Source organism: Schistocerca cancellata, chromosome 5, assembly GCF_023864275.1.
Source record: "Schistocerca cancellata isolate TAMUIC-IGC-003103 chromosome 5, iqSchCanc2.1, whole genome shotgun sequence".
Taxonomy (NCBI): domain Eukaryota; kingdom Metazoa; phylum Arthropoda; class Insecta; order Orthoptera; family Acrididae; genus Schistocerca; species Schistocerca cancellata.
This window is the reverse complement of record NC_064630.1, coordinates 255,209,375-255,231,204: the sequence shown is the minus strand read 5'-3', so window position 1 is coordinate 255,231,204 and position 21,830 is coordinate 255,209,375. Positions and strand designations below refer to the sequence as shown.

The 21,830-nt window shown below is 35.9% G+C and overlaps 1 protein-coding gene across 5 annotated transcripts in view; it reads right to left on the bottom strand.

Moving 5' to 3' along the window:
* Window positions 1-1,231: 1,231 nt before the first annotated feature.
* Window positions 1,232-21,830, bottom strand: part of LOC126188884 (FH1/FH2 domain-containing protein 3) — a 637,930-nt gene continuing 617,331 nt past the window's right edge. For 3 of the 5 annotated variants that reach the window (XM_049930558.1, XM_049930555.1, XM_049930559.1), the window contains one exon: window positions 1,232-2,011. In XM_049930558.1, coding sequence (XP_049786515.1) covers window positions 1,938-2,011 — 74 coding nt within the window. In that variant the 3' untranslated portion in view covers window positions 1,232-1,937. Of the gene's footprint in view, window positions 2,012-17,378; window positions 17,450-21,830 lie in introns of all 5 variants that reach the window. The other 2 variants (XM_049930556.1, XM_049930557.1) reach the window with 2 other exon arrangements.

The window sequence follows — 21,830 nt, the reverse complement described above, 5'->3', positions numbered from 1 at the left end:
ACGTTGGAAAGTCCATCCTGTTACTTTCCATATACTCACCCATGGAATGTTTTTCTTCATTTCTGAAAGCTTCTGGGTTTGGAGTAGTGCCCTTTCAAAAATGACTGTATCATTTAATATTTCTCCACTCTGAATTACTTTTGTTGTTGCACCTGTTTGGGCAACATCTTTGTTTTATTTTATTAATCATTATTATCTGGTTGAGAGGTTAAGGACTCAAGGGATATGACTGTCTTACTATTGGACTTTTTTTTTTTTTTTTTTTTTTTCACCAAACCACAAGGCTTCACTGTTAACATATCGGTATCTCTGGATGGAACAATCTGTGCAATGGTATGAAACAACCAGTTGTACAATGAATTGTAGGTTCACTCAAAATAAATCATTAAATTATTTTATTATTAAGGGTTAAACCTGCCATGACTCCAAAAATTTGGTTTAAATTTAATGGAGCTGAAAATGCAGCAAGTAAACAATGGATTTTGAGCATAAGCATCACTATTTATTTTGTCATGTGATTGTTCTGTACAAAAAGGTTCTGTTACAATATAGTGTTGAACAGACAACACTTAGAAGACTAGCAAAGTTACATAATCATATCCTCATGAAGCATTTATGTGTCAATTATTTCTCAATAGGAAAACTTGAAGAAAATTTCAATCTAAATATTGCTCACAAATGTAGTTTGTATACCAAAGAAAAGGGAACACATTTTATCCATACTATGTACAAATAAATTTGCTATTGGTCCTAGGCTGTCTCCTTCACATGTATCTCAGTAACAGTGGAAATTGGTGATTATGGAATGATATTCTTTGATATGTGTGGTTTTACAGCACCCCTGTTTTTCCTACAGAGAATTACAATGTGGTTCATTATTGGAAATTTCATGACAAATATTTTGCAGGACAATAATGCACCATAAACAGCCACTCACTGCCGATTTATTGAAGGACTTAAATATGTACCACAAAGGATCATTTCTGTTTCACCAACTTGTTTTTATCATCTACAGGAATTAGGTGGTTATCTTTTCCATAATGCTCAACATTCATAAAGTTATCAGACTTAATGGCGTATCTTTCATAATTTTTTTTGCACAAATAGTCGAACAGCTAACACTCACATGTTCATTTGTTTCATAAATTTTCCCAGTAAATTTACCATCATTTAATTGGTCCAGCTGAGAATATCTCTTAATCCTCCTCTGGGAATAATTCCTAGATGTTTCAGTTTTTTTTTTTTTTTTTTTTTTTAATTACTGTTCACAATCATACAGGAAACAGCCCATCTTTGTCTGTATTTTGCAGTTATTTTTTTTCCAAGATAGTTTAGTCTTTAAGAAGTGTAACTACTAATATGAAATAATTTCTTTCATTGCTTATTTGTTATTGTGTGATGAAAAAACAGCGAAAGACCTTAAAGAGGCATGAGTATTTCACAAAATTCATGGCTTTCTGTTGAAGCATTTGTTATATCATTAGTTGGAGACAGCTTTTTCTTGGACTTTATTAACAACTTAACTTTAAATAGCATACCCATTTCATACATAAAACACACACTTACAAAAGTCGTAAAATTTCTTTCTTTGTGAAAAACTTTCATCAGTTGTTCACCACACTATACATATGTACACTGAAATGTTGAAACTATGTTATAAAATGAGAAACAATTTTTCTCAAATTTGTATACATTTTTTACAAAATAAATTTATACAAATGCAACAGTTTTGTATTGCTTGTACTTTTACATTTTAAACATATGACACTTCCAGTTGGAATAAAAAAGACTAGGAACACACCTTCAGTACATAGCAGGTATAAAAATTCCCAACTTTCGTGCCACTGAGGTACTAGTAATCCCCCATTGAAATTACATAAATATCACATATAATGCACATACATTGTATCACAGTCTATCAAGCAAGGAGAAACTACTCAGTAGCCTTTTATATATGCAGCGAGGTGCTTCTTGTCCTCTTCTGATAAACCATTTTTAAGAGTTCTTCGCACTAAAACAAACAAGAAGATGCAGTAAATACTCATTAAAAGAATTATAACAGATACAAGCATGCAAGAGAGAGAGACAGAGAGAGAATTATTCTATACACACCATAAATTAATTAATATTTGCTAACAATATATATTGACTCAGAGCACACAATTTTGTCATAATAATGAAAGTAATAAATTTTTGAAAATATAAGTAATTGGATAGATAAAAAGCCTACTCACCAAGCAATGGCAGGAGGAGACACATATAAAAGGTATTATGTATTCAAACTGGAGCAAATGGCTCCTTCTTCTGGCAGAAGGATTGAAGGAGAAGGAAGAGGAGTGAAGGACAAGGACTGATGAGGTTTAGGAAAAGGGGTCCATTTTGTCTCAGATTTTGCCCACCACATCTAGAAAGCTTTTTGTCATCCTCCTAATCTCTGCAATATCCTTGTTGTCAGACCCTATGCTGCTCCTGCACCCATCTCTTTAAATCTATGGCCCCTACCCCTGAGACCATCCCCACTGAAATATTTGACTTATGCAGACCCGTACCACCATCTGTACCAGAAAAATATATACCCTCAAAGGGAGAATGCACCTATTAAACAACACGTCATATAGCAGCTGTTACATAAACACTGTTCAGCCTGTTACATCGGCATGACTATCATCAAATTATTGGTTAGGGTGAATGGGCACAGGCAGAGGGTGTATACTAGCATCAAACAATATCCTGTTGCAGAGCATGCACTACAACGAGACAGTCATGACCTCGGTACCTGTTTCTCCACTTGTACCATCTGGATTCTTCCCCCAGACACCAGTTTTTCAGAACTCAGCAGGTGGGAATTGGTGCTACATGTCCTTGGTTCTCGCCATCCACATGGCCTTAATTTATGTTATTTTCTCCAGTCTCAGCATTTCTTCTCAGTAACTGTTTCTTTCTTCACTCAATTTTAGTGTTCTACACCTTCCATTTTCTGACCTGTCTATTTTCCGCTGTCTCCCTCCCACCTCTGTCACATACAAAGCATCTACTTTTTGCTCTTTTTAACTCTTGCATGATGTTTTACCAGTAATCTCTGTCTTGCATATTACACTGCTTTTTACCTTCAAGCTCTCAGGTTTTCAAATCTCATCTGGCTCAGTCTCCAACAATTGGTCTTTCCTTCTCATCCTGTCCAATAAGTCTTCTCTGACCTCGAGTACTGAGTGACCATATTTCATAAACCTCACTAGTCCTTTTCCTACACCCTTTTCCTTCCCCTTCAATCCTTCTGCCAAGTGAAGGAGCTACAGTACTGGCTCTGAAAGCCTGCATATGTGATACTTTTTGTGTGTGTTCTCCTGCCACTCCTTGGTGAGTAGATTTTTTATCTATCCAGTTACATTACATTTTGTTATAAGTTGAAGTGAAAAGCCCATAGAAATGAAAAGCTCATTCTTTTGTTTCTCTTTAACTCGGTGACACATTTACAAGAATCTATATCAAAATTAAGGAAAGGAGAAGGTCTGAGGATCCAAAACACCATCTCTGAAGAAAGTGTTTGAAAATGCAAATGAGGAATGTGTTTGAAGGAGTTTATATTCTACATGATTATCCCAGGGCTAAATACCCTTTATTTGCAGCATCAGACTTAAAATTATATATCTCAGACAGATTATATTGATTGAAAACTCCTAAAATTATTACAGACTTCTTCACTCTTTTCCACCTACCTGGAAATATACGAGGGTTGGAACTTCGATAATGGCAACTATCTATTTATAGCTCGTACAAAACAGATAGGTGTTTCAAAGTTTTACTGACCTTCAAAGTAGTCACCAGCATTGTGTATAGCCCATTGCAGGCGATGTTGAAGTAATAGGACACTCTTAGCAGTGCCAGTTGTGTTGACAGTTCGAGCGGTGAGGTCTATTTCCCGACGAATTTGTAGAAGTTCTGAAGTGAATGCCATGAAGTGTTTCCTTCCATTTAGAAACCAAGTTCAACTTATGACGGCTAAGTCAGGGGAGTGCAGTAGGTGGTATAGCCCCATCAGTCAAACAAATCAGTGACAGCTTGCACTGTATGTGCTTCAGCATTGTCCTGCAAAATGATGGTCAGGTCCTGCAGAACGTGTCGGCATTTCTGTTTCTATGCTGTTCATTTTTGGAACACAACCTATGACCAGCTTAGAGACAGAAGTGATGGACACTTTCTGCAGGACCTAACCATCATTTTGCAGGACGATGCTCAAGCACATACAGTGCAAGCTGTTACTGATTTGTTTGACTGATGGGGCTACTAAGTGCTATACCACCTACTGCACTCCCTTAACTTAAGCCCTCATGAGTTCAACTCGATTTCTAAACTGAAGGAAACATTTCACAGCATTCGCTTCAGAACTGCTACAAATTCGTCGAGCAACAGATGGTGCCACTCGAACTGTCAACACAGCTGGCACTGCTAAGAGTATCCTACAACTTCCAAATTGCTGGCAATGGGTTATACACAATGCTGGTGACTATTTTGAAGGTCAGTAAAACTTTGAAACAGGTATCTATTTTGTACAAGCTGTAAATAAATAGTTACCACTATTGAAGTTCCAACCTTCGTACATTCTTTGAACTCTTTCACAAATATACAAAAATCTCCACATCTAAAGACATACTATGTAGATGACTGTGAAATGCATGGGCCAGATTGTGGGAAGAACAACTGCTTAAACGATTGTGTGTGTCCTGCAGTTAGTTGAAGCTTGTCTTAGTGGTGTTCTACAGGAGTGAAATGTTGGGGCTGGATTCTTCACTTAACACTGGTTCTTCACACTTGGTAAGTTTCATGGAACAGTTAGTGTCTACCTTCAGCTGTATGCCAATTTAGGTTTTTTAGCACTGCTGTTACACTCTCCCATGAGTCAAACAAACTTATGACCTTTCATTCTGCCCTTCCTTGAATATACTCAATAACCCCTCTTAGTCATACCCAGTAAGGGTCCCACATGCTTTGCTTGAGTAATATTCTATGCTGGGATGCACAAATGTTTTGTAACCAATCTCCTTTTTAGACTGACTACATTTTCCCACTATTCTGGCAATGAATCAAAGCCTGCTGCTTGCTTTACATATGACTGGGTCTTTCTGACCTTTCCATCTCATATCCGTACCATGTGTTACACCTACATATTTGTATGAGTTGACTGATTCCAGCTGTGATTCATTGATATTGTACTCATTGGATATAAATTTTGTTTTGTTTTATGAAGTGCACAGTTTTACATTTCTCTACATTTAAAGTAAATTGTCAGTCTTGACATCACCTTGAAATCTTATCAGGGGACGACTCATATTTGTTCAGTTTTTTTTCAGACAGTATTTCATTATAGATAAAGGCATCAACTGCAAAAAGTTAGTCAGTTAGCAACCAAATACACTTCCCAGGAACACACCTGAAGTTAATACTACTTCTGCTGATAACTCTTAATCCAAGATAATATGTGGTGTCCAACGTAACAAGAAATACTTAATCCAGCCAAAAATTTTGTTTTGATACTTGATATGATTGAAGCATGGGTGTGGTATGGAGTCAAATGCTTTGCAGAAGTTAAAAAATACTGCATCCACCAGATTTACTTGTTCCATGGCTTTCAGAATGCCATGTGAGAAAAGTGTGAATTTTTTCAGATTCCCTGCCAGTTTGCATGGAAGAGGTCATTATGTTCAAGCTATCTCATTATGTTTGAGCTCAGAATATATTCTAGGATTCTATAACAGATGGATATAAATGAAATTAGACAGTAGTTATGTAGGTCACTTTTGATACCCTTCTTGTAGACAGATATGACTTGTGCTTTCTTCCGGTCACTGGGCATAGCTTTTTGTTATGGTTAAAATGGGAGCTAACTCAGCTAGCAGCTCTGTAAAGATTCCAACAAGGATTCCACCCAATCCTGGAATTTTGTTTGATTTTAGTGATTTCAGCTGTTTCTCAATGCCACTGACTAATATCTGTATCAATTGTCTTTGTAGTGCTGCAAGAGTTAAAAGTGGGGCAGTACTTCTGTAGATTCCTTTTTAAGCAACATCTGAAAAAGGTGTTCAGTATTCCTGTTTTCACTTTGCTTGTCATCCATGAGGGCCTGGACAGCTAAATTTAGTGCCGCTGCTGGTCTTTTCATATGATCAGAGTTTCTTTGGGTAAAGTGAAAGATCTTTCAATAATATCCTCTGCAGCAGTGACTGAAGACTTTATGCACTGCTCGCTTGACAACCAAATGTGTTTCATTCAGCATCTCCTTATCTGCAAAACCAATGTTTTGTTTCACATGTATTACACATTAGTCCCTGTTTCTTTAAAAGTTTGTTTAATGTGATTGTATACCATGGAGGATGCCTCCCATTGTGAGCTGTTCTAAAAGGTACAGTATATATATCCAGTGTTCAGTCAGTTGTTCTTCTAAACTTGGGGACACAGTTCCTCAACATACTCCTGCCCACAGAAAAATGTTTTGAGTCCCTCTTTGAGATATGTCAAGGTTGCCTCTTTATCTAGCTTACTGAACATGTAAATCTTACTTGTTTTAGCTGTCCTCTGTATTTTAGTAATCATTATTGCTACAACTGCCTTATGGTCACTCATACCAGGTTGAATATGGACATTCTGATAGAGGCCAGGTGTACTTATTGGCATTAAATACAATGCAAGGGAATGCTTTTAGTATTATTTTGCAGGAGTTTTGTCACTCCTACCATCTACACAAGTTCTCAATTGCATCTGTGGGTGCACCTGGTGGTCAGTGGAAGGATGCAATTACAAATTTATACCCATCCTTGATATTGAATCTTGTCCAAACAATCTTACAAGCAGTTTGAATTTCTATCTCAGTGAACTTGCGTTTCTTGTCTACTATGACAAATACACAATATCCATATCCCATTAGCCTCTCCTTTCTATATGCCCTGAAATATCACTTCTGTCGATATCAGGTTTTTGTCAGAATTTAAATGAGCTATACTGCTTTTTAGCACTGCTTCAGTATTTGTGACTGTGCTGTGAATGCTTCTGCAGTTGGTCATTAGGATTTTAATTATTTCATCTGTGTTTATGTGGGGGGGGGGGGGGTATTGGCATTTCTTCAGGTATTAACACTAATGCTTTGGTGTTTTCTGAAATTAACACTGTCTGAATTTGATGGAGAGTCACAAAGAAAGAAATTGTGTGCTCTTCACACTCAAGTCAACCACTTGGGTAACAGCTTCTACTGCGTGTTGCAATCATGAACCATTTCGGAAGCCCGTATGGTTCTCAAGCATATGACACGAGTTCAGGAAGTCTCTTTCCTACCCCACCATTGTAAGGGACATGTTTCTACCTTGTTACTTCTTTTCATTTCTTCATTTGCTATGGAGAAAAACCTCCATTGAAGAACAAAAAATTAGGTTTTCCCAGCAGCCATATACAGATGTATGCTTTTTGAGAAAAGAAGCTCATATTATGTTAACAAAGTCTTTCTCAATGCCCTCTTTAGGAAAGTCAACTGTGGAAAACCATCATCTGAACATTCAGCACATTTTGTAAAATAGTTTAATACTTGCTTTCAGCCTTACTTCATTTTCTTCCTCCATATTTCCTCAAATCTATAAAGTCCCAATAATTTTCCCTGTTGCTATATTCTTCTGCTATTAACACACACTATGATCTTCATTGGTATGTGCACGCACATTAGTCATCCTGTCATCTTTATCTTGTAACAACTCTCTTGGTAACTTTTTAAATCAACTGTTCTTGTATTTTCTTTTTCAGCACTTCTCCCATTCTTTCTCCTTCCTTTAAGATGAAGTCTACTACCATCTCTGTTATTGTTAATGACATGCATTTTGTTTATTTTTATAAGTCTTATATATGTATTCCTATTTTCTTATTTTAGTTTATCTACATGTTTCCTGACTTCAATCTACTTGACTTTCATATTTCTACTACTGTATCATCACACAGTATGGCAAAACATTCTTAGTTTGAAGCACTTTACTTGTTTAAACTGATTATTTCTTTTGACTTGGAGCTTGGTACTGTGCCCGTAATTTGCCACCCTTTCTTTTCCTGCAGCTTTCATGACTCCAAAAGTACGAACTACATTAGTTATGAAAAGATCAATCATATGCTTTTTCCCTTATCTTGCAGATCTGTGTACTGATGCCTGCTGCAGTTCCTGACTTGGGATATTCTAGAGCATCTGTATAAACTCTCGTTTTCTGTTTTTATTTAGTTATTTTCTTTAAACACCTAACATTAGAAAAATTTTTATTACAAGGGAAAATGAAAACAGACTTAGCAAACAAAAACAGACTTAACATATTCTGCTAAAATTGCACATCCGATCAACCAAGGAACGATGATTTTAATTCAGAAGACAAGAGATAAAAGAAAGAAGAGGAATCTGAGAAATTTTTGCATACTGAATCCCACAAGTGATAAAACATGCCTCACACTAAGGAAGATACCAAAAACACTAGATGACAACTGTTTACTAGATGGATCCCAGCTTTCTCACAGAGTTTACTAAATTTTAGTTTTATATTGGCAACTGATTTATGAATGAATTAATTTGTGGTTAGTCCACTTGAATTATTAAGATAGATCATCAATATCTTGCTGTCAGAGTAAAGAAATAATATTAGATTACTCATAACAATATTACATCCAAAATATTTCATTTCATTGAATTTTCTAATGGACTGATGACATAAAATGTTGTTGAGATACGGGTAGACATATGAAGTGCAAAATTTTTCTTTGTTTTCTCACAAAGTATTAGGAAGGTGAACAACAACTATTTGTTAAGCCGTTATTGAACTATAATATCAGAATTGTGGACATACAGAAACTTAATTTTGTAATGAAGAGCATATTAAGAGCAGTGTTTTGTCTATAAGGCATTTGAAGTAATGTATTATGATGCATATGTGTTGGTCATATCAATATTCACTTATGTGAATGGAAGCCTCAGTGATACTAAGAGGATGAACTCAGGTCACTTTATTGGAATGGCATCACCATTATTTATCATGAGAGATTGGCAGGTATTGTGTGTCTGAAGAGCAATGACCATGAAACAAGGCACACAGGAGGATTTTAGTAGTTACTGTGAGTAATGGAAACACTAGCACTGATTAAAGCTGAATAACATACTTCAAATGACTAAGAATGTGAGAGCTATTTTATGGTAGATTTACTTTTGAATTACTGTCACTGTCAGTAGATGTAAGTGTGGCCTACTTGAGTATTATTTGCTAATAAACATTTTTGGAGATCATGCCTGTCTTTTAGAAAATATAATTTTGTTTCTCTTGGCCTAAAAATATTTCACTACTGTTGGTGGCTACATTATTTATTCTATTGCATTACTATACAGTGAGGAAGGTACAGTACCGTAAGTTAAAACAATGTAATGTGTCTTCAGTGCCACACTAAAATGCAATTGAATAAATAGCATATTCTCAGGCAATGACATAACACTGTCAAAAAACATGTTTGAGTGAAGAGAAACAAAACTGTGTTTTTGGTACAGAAAACCTAATCTCAAAGAAATATTTATAATTACCATGTACAGACAAAAAGTTAATATTGTAACAAAATGAAATATAGCCTGCAGTCTGTTTACCTTTCGCTGACTCTGCAGAGCAAAAAGGAAAAGAAAAAAAGAATTTTGTTAGAACTATGATTTTGAAATTACACAATATAAAGACTAAACAAATGTCTTCTTGTGACCTTAATAAATAGAAAAAATACTTACTAGGCAAGAATAGACGTAAGTACAAACAAAAAAAACCACAACCACTTGAGTTCTCAGAACCAGAAGTTCCTTGACGAAACAGATGGAGAAGACAGAGGAAAGGACTGGAGGAAATAAATCTAATTAAGAATGAAATAGGATAGTCAACCAAGTAAAAGTAAACTCAATGAGATAGTATGACAGGTATATGACCAATGGAACAATAACACACAAACAAGAGTTGAAACCCTGAGAAGTCAGATGTGGGAGGCAGAGTAGACATCAGTCAGATAGATTGGAAGGGTAACAAAATGAAGAAGACAAAGAAATGACAAGTGCTGGAGGTTTGTTTCCAAAGAGAGGAATGCAAAGGAGAAATTCCTACACAATGGAAAAATAAATAATAAAAACAGAGGGAGAGGGGATAGGAAACAGACAAGAAATGAAGAGGAGAAAATATAAATGAAACTAGTGATTAGAATGACATTCAGTCTAAATGAGTCTAAGAACAATGTGCATATTGTAATCAAAGTCTCAATTGTAAATTTCTGAGATAATGGGACTGATCGTGAGAGTCTAATGTTACTGTAATTGCACTACAAATTTTGGAGCTAGAACAGAGAGTGATAGGAGGAGAAATTTGGATTGGTGTTAGTCACAAGGATATGAACCTCAAGGCAAGGAAACAGTGTTAGGAAAAGCATAGGATCTAACCAGGATGGTACTGAGGTTGTTAGTGTGATAAAAAGTTACTTTGTATCAAGCGGAGTATCTCATTTTGAGGCATGATTTGATTATTTTCCTAATAGACAAGTGGGTTGGAGCATTGCATTCCCAGCTAAGACTGAATGATAAGAAATATAACCTCTTGTTGTGTTTAGGAATCAGTTATTTTATGGTTGACTCAGATAGTGTGCTTGTTTTCAAGCTGGAGAGGTAATTATAAGTGAGGACAGTAGGTGAGACTGGCTATTTATGAAAACATACATTTCCCACAACTGCCACATATTCCAGGAAAGAAATGATCTGCAAGTAAGGGATGATAACTATTTACGTGTAGTATTGTTTGTTTGCCACTTCATACACACTGAGGTATGAAAGTGCCTGTAAGTGACATGGAGGTCAGAAATAATAAAGATGGCATGAGATTACAAAACAGATATTTATCTGTGCATATGGATTTTGAATTTCTAGAAAGTTTAGACAAAATATGGAACCCAACGAAAATATTGTCACTATAGCAGAACTACATGAAAGCAGTTTACTTAAGTTACCCATGAAACAATTAACCCAAGAAGGAGAGAGTCTTGGTTCTATAAATGTACCACTTATCTGTTTGTTTGTCTATCCTTCAATATGAAATATTATGGATGATTATGAAGTTTATTAATATTCAGATCTTTTGTCTTTCACTCTCCCATCCTCACTGCACGTGTGACCCTCTTAACCTGAGATGTGAGTGAAACCCGTCACTCTTTCCGATATTTCCTAACCTATCCCTCTTTTGTCTCTGAGAAGGACTTGATAGTTCTGTAAGATAGGTATTGTTTTCCTACATTTTAGACACATCTTAGTCATTTGGCAGTACTTATAATTATTAATCTCATACCCCCATGCAGTTGCAGCATATCTGACTGACTTATAAATTTGGTATGCAGCACCAAGAGTTTAAAATGGTCTGACCATGACACAGTTTTCCTATACTTGATGACTGCAGAAACTGATTTGGTTTTCATTAAATTATCTTTTCTATTACATGCTTAGCGATTACAAACTTTTCTACATCTAGATCCATGCCTTACAAACTACTGTGAAGTGCATGGCGAAGGATATTTCCCATTGTACCACATATTAGGGTTTCTTCCCCTTTTCTTTTGTGTCAAAGCATGGGAAGGATCACTACTTAAATACTTCTTAGTGCACAGTAAGTAATCTAAAACTGTCTTTGGAGACCCTATGAGAGCAGTATTCCTCATTCAGGTACATTTTTAGAGGGCAATTGACTTATACAGTTCAAGTATTTCAGCATCTCAGTGACACTCTCCTATGAGTCAGACAAACCTGCAACTATTTGTGCTTGCCCTTCTAAATCTTAATTCTTTTTTACATTTATTTGATATTTTTTGAATTTCTATCTATGGGGTTAGTGCTATGATGACCTTATTTTTATTTTCAGTGGCAAAAACATAGCTTTTTTAAGACATCTGTCAGGGAAATTATCTCCAAAATGAAATCACAACCAAGTAAACTTTCACTTACCAAATTGAAACATTCACAGATGAATACAAACAGGTGACACAAATAGTGTCTTTTGGAACAATGGGTGCCTTTATTTGAAAAAAGAAGAGAGGAAAGGTATGGGAAAGTGAGACTCCTGAGGAATTAAGTAATCAAGAAGTCCAGGATGCTGGTGACACATAAGAACAAAAAAAAGAAGTAAATCAAGGGCAAAGTACATCTTTCTTCCCCATTTTCTTAATAAAGTGAAGAATATTAATTGCATCAAAAGGAAAATTCACTTGAGAAAACCATAAAATTACAATGAACAGGAAAGCTAGACAGAACTTACCCTCAAGAGGAAAAATTCCAGCACTGTTGATAAGCTATACTAATGTACCAAAACCTGTCTTAGCATTCAGAATTATTAATTCCTTCTTCTGGGAGGAAAGAAGAACAGCTTGGGGAATGTTAGAAAATAGGGCAGGTCACTCAGATCCCAGGAAGAGAGGGATCCAGTAGCTTTGAGCACAAGAGAAGAGTTTTGTTTCACCTTCACCTCACAACAGCTAGTTTTCTCTCACCCTGAGATCTGTGTGACCTGCCCCTACTTTCTAACATTCCCCAATCTTTCTCTCTTTCCTCTCAGAAGAAGGAACTAACAGTTCTGAAAGCTAGGATAGTTTTTGTACTTTAATATGAGGGAGGATCTGCAAGTAAAGTACAATAATTTTTTCTCCCCTGCTATTGCCGTTGGAAAGTTAAAATTTCACAATTGAGTTTGAAGTTTGCACTACCGAGGGTATTTTGTTTTCATGTGTAATTCTAGTAAGACAAGCCTGAACTAAGAAACAAACTTGATGTCCACGTTACTGGCATCAACTTGTGAATTGCAGCAAAGTGTAGTTTGATATTTGTGGACCAATGGGAATAAACTGAGTGAAATTCACAGGAACATATGTGGCATGTATATGGACAACTGTATGGACCATAGCAATGTCTTCAGGTAGTGTGCATTCTTCCCAGAGGGCTGATTCACCACACTATGGGTGGCTGGTAACAACTGCAATCCACCTAGGCAACAATTTTGAGCAACCGGCATGTGAAACTGCGAATCTTATCACAACAGTTCAACACTTTCTATGGTGCAGTGTGCTATATTGTTGATGATACATTGAAATTTCATAAAGTTAGTGCTCCCTGGGTGCCTACAAAGCTGACAGACAACTAACAAGGACCAAAGAATGATGACAAGCTTGTATCACTTAACACTTTACAATGCAGAAGCATGAGTTTCTGAAAGGAATCATGACTGGTGTTGAATTTTTGGTGTACCACTACACTCCTGAAACTGAACAGGCCTCTATGGAGTGGAAACATACTGGTTACCCAGCATGGAAAAAATTCAAAGTGACTCAGTCTGCTAGGAAAGTGCTTGTGACAATATTATTGGAGATGCATGGTGTGTTACTGGTGGACTTTCCTGAAAGCAGGACCATTATGAATGCTGCAGTCTATATTAAAATTTTAGTTAAGCTGCATCATGCCTTTCATCATAAACACCACAACATTAATGCTGATGGTGTCAAACTTCTTCATGACAATGCTTGTCCCCATGTTATTTCTCCTGTTCGTGAGAAAATTTAGGTGGGAGGTACTCCAGCATCCACCATACAGTCTGGACCTTGCACCATTGGACTTTCATCTGTTTGGTCCCATGAGGAAATTCCTGGCCAGCCAATGCTTTGGAACAGATGCAGAAGTGAAATCAGCATTCATAGATGGCTGTACTCCAACCAAACAGACTTCTACAAACAGAGTGTACTGAAACTGATACCATGCTGGAAGAAATGTGTTGAGAATGTTGTTTTCTATGTAGAAAACTAGATAAAAGATGTAAGTTCATTTCTCACTTTTTTGTTTTGTTACCTATTAAACTTTTTGGTAGTAAAATTATTATACATTACTTTCTGATATTCACTTGTATACGCCTACGAGAAGTACTGGAATTTTGCCTCTTAAAGATAAGTCTTGGCCAGCTATTCTCACTCCTTGTAATATAACAGAAAATATCAATGTATTTCTACCATGGCTTCAATGAAATATCTAACATTTTAGGTCACCACTTTTCTTATGCAATACAGCTTACCTACGAGTTATGTAGTTAGTGACATGTAACAGCAGTATTTGTACGCTTACAGCTTTTATGAACGTTGTGTCTGTAAATTTTAAATTAGATTAATGACTGATGTCACTTTAAATTAATTTACATGAAAGAGTACAACACACATACAGAATCACATACTGCTTGGTGAGTGCATCATTTAAACATAAAAAAATGCTGCAAGTTCAAACAAAAGGAATGAGAGTGTGGCATTTCTAAGAAACTATTTTATCCCTAAAAAGAAAGATGATGAGACTTACCAAACAAAAGCGCTGGCAGGTCGATAGACACACAAACAAACACAAACATACACACAAAATTCTAGCTTTCGCAACCAACGGTTGCCTCGTCAGGAAAGAGGGAAGGAGAGGGAAAGACAAAAGGATTTGGGTTTTAAGGGAGAGGGTAAGGAGTCATTCCAATCCCGGGAGCGGAAAGACTTACCTTAGGGGGAAAAAAGGACAGGTATACACTCGCACACACACACATATCCATCCGCATATACACAGACAGCTAAAGCTAGAATTTTGTGTGTATGTTTGTGTTTGTTTGTGTGTCTATCGACCTGCCAGCGCTTTTGTTTGGTAAGTCTCATCGTCTTTCTTTTTAGATATATTTTTCCCACGTGGAATATTTCCCTCTATTATATTCCTCAAACTATTTTATCGCGGTATACTAGTGCACGAATCTTCTGTAACCTCAAACTATACTGCTATTCTGTGACAAGTTTTATCAAAACCAGTAACTCAGTGACAATGGACTACTAGTTTACCATGTACGTGTTGTCATTCTCAACCAGGAACTCCTGTGTAGCCTAATGGAAAATTATATGTTGCCTTGTTCTAAGCAGTGGAAGTAATGAATACAGACGTGTGCATGAAAATGAGGACCACTGCTAACTGACTGTACCTGGTCACAGATACACAGCATCAGTCTTGTTTCTTTCATGTCTAACATTGCACACATTTTATGGTGGAGCGCAAGAACAAATCTGAAATAAGTTGCTTGCCTTTTGCCACTTGGTGTAAATCCTTTCATGATGAAATGTGTTTTGGTGTAAGCTTGAAGAAGTTTAAACTGTAAGTCATATGACTGGTAGTGTGCTGGGCTGCCCCCACCGGCAATACACCAGTGAGAGCTGTACGGGCACTGTTGGATCCCACTGTGCTGCTGTAGTACTGAGCAATGTCAGCCAGTCCTCAATGAGCCATAGTTATAAATGATTCAAGTACCTTACATTAATACTTGTTCCATAAATCATGAATACGGCATTTCGTAATGCTGTGGAACAAGTCAGCTTAACATAAGTTAACACTTTTTTTCCCTACTTCATATCTTAAAAAAATTATCTTTCTCTCTCTTCTCTTTTACTACTTCACATCTAAAAATCCATGTATTGAGTAGGAGATGGCATCCAGAAATTCTTTTAATTTGTTTTTAAATGCTTGTTGGCTATCTGTCAGACTTTTAATGCTATTTGGTAGACAACCAAAGATTTTTGTGGCAGCAGGCAGCATAATTCACCCCTTCTTGTGCCAGAGTCAGATTTAACCCATAATAGTGAAGATCATCCTTTCTCCCAGTGTTGTAGCCATGCATTTTGCTACTATTTTTGAACTGAGATGAGTTATTACCAACAAATTTCATAAGTGAATTATGTACTGTGAAGGTACTGGGAACATCCAGAGTTCCTAAAATAAATGTCTACAAGGTGATATTGGATGGGCTCCAGCTATTATTCTGATTACACCCTTTTGTGCAATGAATATTTTTCTCTTAATGACGAATCACCCCAAAATATAGTGAAAGAAAACTGGTATAGTAGGCTAATTTAATGACATGTTTGGCACCAAAATTTGCAATAACCCTAATAGAATAAGTAGCTGAACCTTAATGTTTCAACAGATCATCAATGTATTCTTTCCAATTCAATTTCTTCTCAATGCATACATCCATAAATTTTGAACACTCTGCCTCAGCAACAGACTTCTGTTCAAAGCCTGTATTTATCGATGGCATTATGCCATTTACTGTACAGAACTGTATACCATGTGTTTTCTCAAAATTTTAGTGAGAGTATCTTGTATCATCAGCAAAAAGAACTAGCTTTGCATCTTCATTAATATATAACTTTTAAGCTTCCTGTACCTGATGACGTGTAAAGTACTCGAAAGAGGGGCAGACTGTGGCTGCACATTCCTAACACTTTTGAAAAGAGATGGGTATAGGAATGTGATTATATGCAGTAAATCAGTCACAGTCAGGTACAGTAGTTTGGTATGAACAAAAAAGTATTGCCATGAGTTCAATAGTTTTCGAGATATGATGAGATATGTTTGAAGCTGTTTATTAATGGGAAATTTTCATACGCATTTCAAAAAAAATAATGTTAACTCTGACACTAATGAAACTTATGAATACATTTTGGCATGCTTATATACACTACAGAGATCTACACCATATATGAATTTGATATTTTTTACTTGATTTTTATCAGAGATAGAGGCTTCAATGCAATTTTTTTATCAACACAGAGAGCAATGCACTGCGGTGGCAGCCTGCAGACCGTACTTAATGTGACAATGTCACAACTCCTGACCTTAAAAACCAGGTATCTACTAATGTAAATCAGACTACAATACCCCATATGTAATAGTTGCTTAGTGTTGCAAGCAGTCTCATATCTTTTGTATCAAGGTAGTATATCACTGTACCAGAATGTGAAGTAATAGCATGCTTCCTGTTTTGCATCTGCCATATGGATTGTTATTGTAACAATTTAAATTAATGTGTAGCAATAAAATGCTCATAAATTCATATCTAGAAAATGATTTCCTATGCTTATTTCATTGTGTTATGCTACACACAGAAGAGCCGTGCATTCAGTCAGTAGATGTTAGTCATTTCCAGTAAAGCAGTGTTGAAAACAATATATTTAAGTTAAGATATTAGTAACTCAATATCACATTTAGTGCTTTTTTTCCACAGTCTATATGTTTCATTTTGATACACACAACTATCCCGTTTTAACAAATTTTTACCATAATGATATCTGTTATAACTCTGATTTACTGATAAGCAGTGTAGCAAATACTACCATAGTCATGATTTTCATTCCAGCAATTACTCACACACTGACAGTTACGTGAAATTACAGAAAATAAAAAAAAGGCCTTCATTTTCAACCCGAGCAGATAAATTCACAACATGCATACAAACATACTGGCACACATGCTAAGCACATACCAAACCTTCTGATCATGGTGACCCCCTACAACCTTCCATCACATTATTCTCCCGTGTTCGAGACCGCTTTACTATGAAAGAAACATGTGCACTGTTAGGCTCATTGTATAGGGTGCGAAAAGCAACAGAAGCACATAAAAATGCTATCAATTATGGAAGCTGTTTCTGTGTAGGATGACCGCATGCTGTGAGCAATATGATTATTAAACAAAAATTATCAGCAGTGCAGATACTTTATTTTTAAATACAGTTTTGTTGACAACCAGTTTCTGTACAGGAACTGGCATTTATTGTTTTAGTGTACATTGTGTGAAATGCTAAAATCAATATTTCCAAAGAAGCACAGCTGCAGTTTTGCAACACACTGGTAGCCATATCATAGGAATACAATTTATAGTTATTTCAACACATAAAGAAAGATCAGACATTAGTTACCATAGTAAGAACTGCCAAAACTTTACATTATACATACATTTTTTAAGACTATTGAGGTTTCAGAATCATTCACTGTTCCCTCTGAGGAGGTAACAAGAAACTAGACAGTGATATCTGCATAAAGCATTGAAAGGTTTAATTGTAAAACCTACTGACACTTTAGGATGATGTGAATTGTAAAACATTGATAAAATATCCAGTTTATTTTATGCTACTGTGTTTTGGTTGGTCTGTGATCTGAAGTGCATTTCCAGCATTCCAGCAGAGACTATTACAAAATTTTATTCTCTGCATGTTCCCTACCATCCCCAAACAGACGAACACTTTGTTTTGAGATTTACCTGTACTTATTTTTGTGTGTAACTTTTGAGTTACTGTATGTATTTACTGAAGCTTTTTGTTATTTGTGGAATGTAACATTAGTAAATTAAATGAATGATAGTTTTCCAAAACTGAACTCCTATCTTGTGGTCGTAAGTGCTGCACTTTTCCAAGAAGACAATTATGGATGTTACAAACACAATGAAAATTCTTTCTTTATCCATGGCATTACAACTTAATAAAGATACTTCCCTCACTCATGTCTCACTAACCATGGACATTTGCACACTAGAGGCACTGAACCCTCACAAAAATTCTAGACAAAATAGAAAAACCTACACTGCTATATACAAATCTTTGTGTGTATTTACTGTCACGGTCACATCAATTTTACATCTACATCTATTCTCTGTGAAGTACTACATGGTGTCTAGCAGGAATCAGTTTTTGTTGTACCATACATCACATGCTTTATTTCCCGGTATAAAACACCATAATGATTTTCAGTCCTGTCAGTAATTGTAACAAATCTAAAATTTACATTTCAGAGACACAATGGAATCTTTGCTTTGAAAATTACTTAGATTGTGAGAAGCACCCCAAGTTATTTTTACTTTTCTGTTTATTTCTTTTACTATCCCTTCAGGCATTCAGTCACTGGTTATGCTAAACATGAGAAATAATCATAAATATGTTTCATGACTTCATTTTCAATGCAATGATTACTTAGTTTAGTATTATTATGTTTGATTCTTGGGCCTAGTTTCAAGTTTGCTGTATTAAGTATAGTTTCAAATGTTTATGCACAGCGACTATCACTGTCTACCCTTTTTTGTACCCAGCATATTTGAAATTATGAAGGAAAGAACAGACAACTACTCACTGTATAGAGGAGGTGTTGAACACTGGGTAGGTACATACGACAAATAATCAGTAACTTCTCGACAAAGTAAACAAGTGTCATTACCCGTTCCATTGTTTGTATTCCACACAGAAGTTTCGACTGTTGTCTTAATTTTGCACATAGTAATTTTTTAATGCTAACTCCCATAAGACATACTGATACCAAGGACACACTGCACATGTGGAAAATACTTTCTGTAAGTCATGCTAGTGTAGCCGAACACTTGAGAAAGAGTAAAAAATGGCACAGAACACAGACATATAAATTTGTGACCACACAGTTAGCAAATCAGCTAGTTACTGATAAAGTCAATAACAGATTTCCTTAAGAAGTTAAAGGAAAAAGCAGTCATCACTAAAGAAATAAATCAAAACAGATGTAAACATTTTTTGAAGATGATTGGCAACAGTTATTAAGTATTTTTTTGAAATAGAGGACATACAGCTGTCTGTATGTTCTTTATTGTCACAACTGGTTTCATTTAATACTCATCATCACAGTCTCTACATACAGTGAAAAAAGCATGAAACAAACACAAATGCATAGTGTACAATCAATTACAAATGAGGGGGTATAACTTAATACTTACGAAAGTTCATATATTATTTACTTATCATATCAAGTCACAGCAATAATGCAATGATATTATAGCTACACCAGAAGTGCTGCACATGAAGACAACAAACAGGTTTCAATACTCGGTGTATCAGTGAAAGCACAATTATAACATTTGTATCCAGGATTAAGTGAATGATATTTCTTTTTGACACTGATTGTAATTTTTCCACAACTGTATCCAAAAGTTGTTTCTATTCATTCAAATGTTAATATGATCATTTAGCAACATATATATGTATATACAGGGTGAGTGAAAAAGGACTTTACAACTTTGGAATAATTCAGAAATTTATTGAGGGAAATAACAGTATCGATGTAGCAAACAACCTCTAGTTTCACATAAAAGTGTCAAGTGTCATTCTGGTTTGATGTGACTACCATTTGTGATGTGGAAAACATCCCACTGGTAATCAATTCCCTTGCATACATTGCAGCAAATGGGGTGTGACTTCTGCAACCAAAGTGCAGACTCAATTTTTCAGGTTGGCTAAACTGCTTGGTACATGAGGAACATGCACAGTGTGTTTAATGAAACCCCAGAGAAAGCAATCCATTGGTACCAAATCTTCGGAGCAAGGTGGCTATGTAATTGGCTCTTCACTTCCAATCCACCAACCTGGGAGAGGATTGTTGAGGAAACTTCGAACTTCTGTGAGGAAATGATGTAGTGCTTACTGGTAGTAAACCATCCCATCTCAGTTATCCTCATCCATCTGTAGAACTGAAAAGTTTTCAAGCATATCCAGATACACAATACCAGTGACAGTTTTGTCCATGCAGAAGAAAGGGCTGCACACTGTCAGTTTGTTAAGAGCACAAAACACATTAATTTTGGGGCTGTCATAAACTTGTTCCAGGGCTGCATGTGGATTTTCACTGCCCCATATTCTGCAGTTGTGGGTGTTCACTATGTCACTGATATGAAATATTGACTCACCACTCAAGATTATTGTGTTCAGTGATTTTTCATCATCCTCTATCTGATACATAATTTCCATAGAGAATTCCCCACAAGCAACCTTATCTGCATCACTAATGTGCTGTGCCATTGTGAATTTGTGTGGTTTCAAGTGTAAACATCTGTGCAAAACCCACCAAGCAGTCTTTTGTGGAATGCCAGTCTTGCAAGATGCACATCACATCAGTTTTCGTGGCTTGCAGGCAAAGTTATCCCTACCCTGTTTGACATCATCATCACTAAGTAATTGACATGCTGATTTATCGTGTTGCAGTGAACAACCCGTGTCAACAAAGTCCTTGTGCCAAGAGTAAATCATATACCTTCTTGTAGGTTCTTTAGAATATTTGGCATGAAATTTACACTTAAAAGTTGTTGCAGAGTTTGTTTTGTGTAACTAAAACACATATTGAGTACACTCTGTACCAGTGAAAGTAGCCATTTTAACTGTGCATTATGCTGGCACTCCTGGTGGCAGAATGGGATACTGATGTACTATGTTAATCAAGCTTAAGGTTCTTTGCTACAAAATGACACATCTACAAATTCTGTTATTTATCTCAATAAATTTCTGTATCATAGCAAAGTTGTAGAGTCCTTTTTGACTCATCTTGTATAATAATAATACATTTGTGATATCATTATGTAATGTTACTGCTCACACCTTCCATATTTTCTTTATTTGCACATAAATGTCAGTTTATATTATTCGTAGCTTGTTTATTATTGACTATGAGGGGTTATCATTTTTTTCCTTTTCATTATGCTCTTGTACAACTCAGTTATATTTTTGAACTATGTCTGTTTTAATTTTTAGTATGTTTACTTATATAAGAGATGTATATAAACTGCAGATGCCCTATCTCTGCCGTGTTGAGATTTGACACCAACATCTAAACCACACGATAGAAGGCAAACAGCCACGTTGCTGTCATTACAAATGATGTGAAGTGGAACTGTCAGTTGCAATTTTTCAGTTTTTTCAATTATAGCTTAATCAAGTATTGATTTTTAATTACTGAATAGCTTGTTGTACTAGTGTTACACATGCAGTAGTATGGTTGAACTGATTTCTCCAAAATTCTCAATATTATTGTAATGGTTATCACAATTACATTTGGCCAGATGAAAGTGTACAAATAGGTGGAAACACTGTATTAACATTTCCCTCTCTCCCTCTCTCTCTCTTTTTCCCCATTTACAAACAATAGAATTC